The sequence below is a fragment of the Lactuca virosa genome, chromosome 4 (assembly GCF_052849685.1).
Source record: "Lactuca virosa cultivar CGN04683 chromosome 4, Lactuca_virosa_CGN04683_v6, whole genome shotgun sequence".
Classification (NCBI taxonomy): domain Eukaryota; kingdom Viridiplantae; phylum Streptophyta; class Magnoliopsida; order Asterales; family Asteraceae; genus Lactuca; species Lactuca virosa.
This window is the reverse complement of record NC_136429.1, coordinates 6,391,705-6,395,231: the sequence shown is the minus strand read 5'-3', so window position 1 is coordinate 6,395,231 and position 3,527 is coordinate 6,391,705. Positions and strand designations below refer to the sequence as shown.

The 3,527-nt window shown below is 30.8% G+C and overlaps 1 protein-coding gene across 1 annotated transcript; it reads left to right on the top strand.

Moving 5' to 3' along the window:
- The first annotated feature begins 1,190 nt into the window (after positions 1–1,190).
- Positions 1,191–2,886, top strand: LOC145169235 (Acid phosphatase/vanadium-dependent haloperoxidase-related protein). Its single transcript, XM_079087803.1, has 5 exons — positions 1,191–1,636; positions 1,949–2,105; positions 2,193–2,243; positions 2,331–2,423; positions 2,495–2,886. The coding sequence occupies exons 1-5, from the start codon at positions 1,452–1,454 to the stop codon at positions 2,570–2,572; spliced, it is 564 nt and encodes a 187-aa protein (XP_078943929.1). The 5' UTR covers positions 1,191–1,451; the 3' UTR covers positions 2,573–2,886.
- The last annotated feature ends 641 nt before the right edge of the window (positions 2,887–3,527 follow it).

Genomic DNA, 3,527 nt, shown 5'->3' with positions numbered 1-3,527 from the left:
CCTCGACCTCGAGAGGAAAATACGGTCACAATTTTGACCCAGAAGTGAACGTGAATAGGGAATTTGAAAATTGAAATAAGCCTTCATTATCTCCTTGATTCATGCAAACTGATTGGAAATCATTCAAAATTGCGGATATTTTGAGGATATGAATTTCAAATTAGCTTCCACTTAAGTTTAAAATCTTTTTGCATGGATGATTTGTAAATTAATTTGAAAGTTTCCTTCCATATTATTTGCCTACAAATCATCATAGTTTTTAAAAGTTTAATTTAAAATCATATGAAAATAACCCAATCATTCCCAAAAATTAATCCTCATAAATTAGGAATCAATATTTTGACGTGATTTCCTTAATATGATGTGTAATTTTTCTAGGCCATGTGAAAAGAAAAGCTAAATTATAAGAAAATGACATGTGTCAGAAAATGTTTTCATTTATTAGAGTAAGACTAGGTGTGAGACCCGTGTATTACACGGGTTTGTTAGAATGACCAAAAGTAACTGTGTGAGCAAAAAAATACCATTCACGTAAGTTTTGGTAACCATAAGGACCATGTTCATAAAAAAAATAAGTACCGACTAAGTTTATAACATTTGATAAACTACATGGACCATTCATGTAATTTGGTCTTAATTAATCTATACTAATAAAATTTGTTAATATGAATTTACAAATAGAATATACTCTCTACAATTAATATACATATAAATTATTAATTAATCTACCCTAATAAATAAGAATGATAATCCACATGTCTTATTCTCCTTCATTTTGACACTTGTCATTTTCTAGATTTTTTGAATTATTTAATATCCACTTGTTATTTTTAGAGTTTTTTTTTCTGTTTTATTTAAATGTCACCTATTAAATATCACCTCATATTAATTAATTTTATTAATAGATTAATTAATGCACAAAATTATTCTTATTTATTAGGGTAGATTATACAAAATCCAAAATATTTCGTTAGATATGATATACAAGCACTCAAATCGAAACCACTTTGAAAAACCTAAAGCCAATTTGGATTTCTAAAATTTAGTTAAATAATGAGTTTATTTTGAATCCAAACCGGATATTGAAAGCCAAGGTTCAAATATTGTTTTTCCTATTAACACAAAAGGATATAAGTATAGATATACTCATATACAACCACATCGTACAAGCTTTTGTCGTGAATTATTGATGTGAAGGTATCTAAAAGAAATAACAATAGCATATTCTATGACATTAGAGAATTAGGGCTCCAAATGATTATTTAATTCAAAGAGAGGGAAAAAGAGCATCTTCAAGATTCTTCCTCTGCCCACAACAATTAAACCAAAAACATTAACTTTGCTTCTTATTTCCTCATATTACCTTACGTTTTCCAATACCCAATTCCCCAAATTTCGATTCGAAATCATCAATTTCTGATTTCTACCCACCCACCCACCTTCATACAGAGATGAGACCAGTAGGTGAATTGGCAATTTCATCATCTTCATGGTTGCCGACATCCCACAATTCAGTCCCAACCTCACCGTCGTTCACTTCTTCCTCGTCTTCGCGACCTGTTTATATGAACTATGCTTTACTCTCTGCACTCGCTGCTTTCGTTCTTGCGCAGTCCATTAAGGTCTTCACCACCTGGTACGGTTTAGTTAATTTCGATCATTCAGGCCCGAATCCAGTTTTAATTGAATGCGAAAACTACGTCTGGATGATGATCTTTGTCTATTCGGTTGCTTGTTTAATCCGCCAATCTAGTTTTCCGTATCTAGCGAGTTGATAGAGACTCGTTTGTTGTTATCCGAAACTATGAGCTCAGCTTTACGTCATGACTCATGAATCAACCACTTTGTTAATTCTTGATGAAATAACTAACCCGATTAATTCGTGTTCGTGAAAAAGAAACAGCAGCTAACACTAAGAGTCTCTTATATCGATTTGGTAGATATGCAGGTATAGGGAACATCGTTGGGATCTTAAGCAACTCATCGGATCTGGTGGCATGCCTTCATCCCATTCTGCAACAGTCACTGCTCTTGCGGTTGCTGTTGGTTTACAAGATGGCCTTGGCGGTTCTTCCTTCGCAACTGCACTCATCATAGCTTGTATTGTATGATCTCGTTTATTTATTGTTTCTACTGTTCTATTGTATGATTGTCGGTTTGATGATTGTTTTCAAATTGGAAATTTGTGTCAGGTAATGTATGATGCAACTGGTGTAAGATTGCAAGCTGGGCGTCAAGCAGAGGTTTGTTTGATTTCTTATAAAATTGAAATTTTTATAAACTTTGGTAAAGATATCACCTCTTTATGTGTAAAATTGGAAAAAATTTAGGTTTTGAATCAAATCGTATACGAACTTCCAGCTGAACATCCTTTAGCTGAGAGCATACCTTTACGTGAACTTCTTGGCCACACCCCTCCTCAGGTCTGTTTTCATAAAGGGTATATTCGTCATTTTTATGTGAAGATTCATCTTTATTTACATACTTTTCGTAGGTTATTGCTGGTGGGTTGCTGGGCACGATGACAGCAACAATCATTCACTTGATCTCTTATTCTGGTAGTTCTGCTTGAGCTCCGGTAATATATATATATATATATATATATATATATATATATATATATATATATATATATATATATATATATATGCATCTTGAGTGAATGATTCCAATTCCATACTAGTGAAAATCAAAATGTGAATGTGAGATGGTGTTGTTTTTTTCTTTTAATCTTGTTATATGTAAAATGACACTCTTTTCATGTAGATGTGCTTTTAGTGACCATTTAATTTGTTGTTTGAGAGTATATATGATGTGGTGAAAGTATTATGTTTGTTGGACTTTCTTTAAGAAATTAGATGCCAATGCTCTGTCTTGTTTTGGCGATGGAAACATATTATATAATGGTCGATTTATGATGTATTTATTATTAACAAGTGTTTTGGGGTGCTTGAACGTGAATTATTTGACATAAAATAAACAGAATTAGTTAATCAACTCTAATAATATTGTTTGAAGTTGTAATAATCAGATGATGTTTGATGTATTTTATTACTTAATAAAAGAAGGTTATAGATCAAATGATTAAAAGTATATATATTCCTGTGTAGATAGTCGAATTATTAAACTTTAAAATATTAAAATGTATATTTATCAATTATTATAATATTTTTTTACATATTATCTACAACTAATTGTTAATAATGTTATCCATAGGCTCATAAACAACTTTTTTGACAATAAATAACAAAAAGGACTTGCAACTGTTTATATATTTGAGAATTTAGCCGGTAAACATATCATTGACTGCCGAGAGATAGAATATAATGAGTTATTCACAAATATGATAAAAAAACTAATGTTTTTTTTTTCTTTCTTAAATGACTTTTTGTAATTTAATTTTATTATCTTATTATAATCTATGAGAAGACCGATTGGTAGTTGGGAAGAATTAAAGCAATTGATCTTGAATCAATTTTGAAAAACAATGGACAAGATAATACAATAACGTCAGAAGAATTAAAGCA

Excerpts from the sequence above, each read along its gene's own strand:
- LOC145169235 (XM_079087803.1), top strand. The coding sequence starts at position 1,452 with ATGAGACCAGTAGGTGAATTGGCAATTTCATCATCTTCATGGTTGCCG. Across the intron at positions 1,637-1,948 it reads ATTAAGGTCTTCACCACCTG|GTATAGGGAACATCGTTGGG; the intron begins GTACGGTTTAGT and ends GTAGATATGCAG. Across the intron at positions 2,244-2,330 it reads AAGCTGGGCGTCAAGCAGAG|GTTTTGAATCAAATCGTATA; the intron begins GTTTGTTTGATT and ends GAAAAAATTTAG.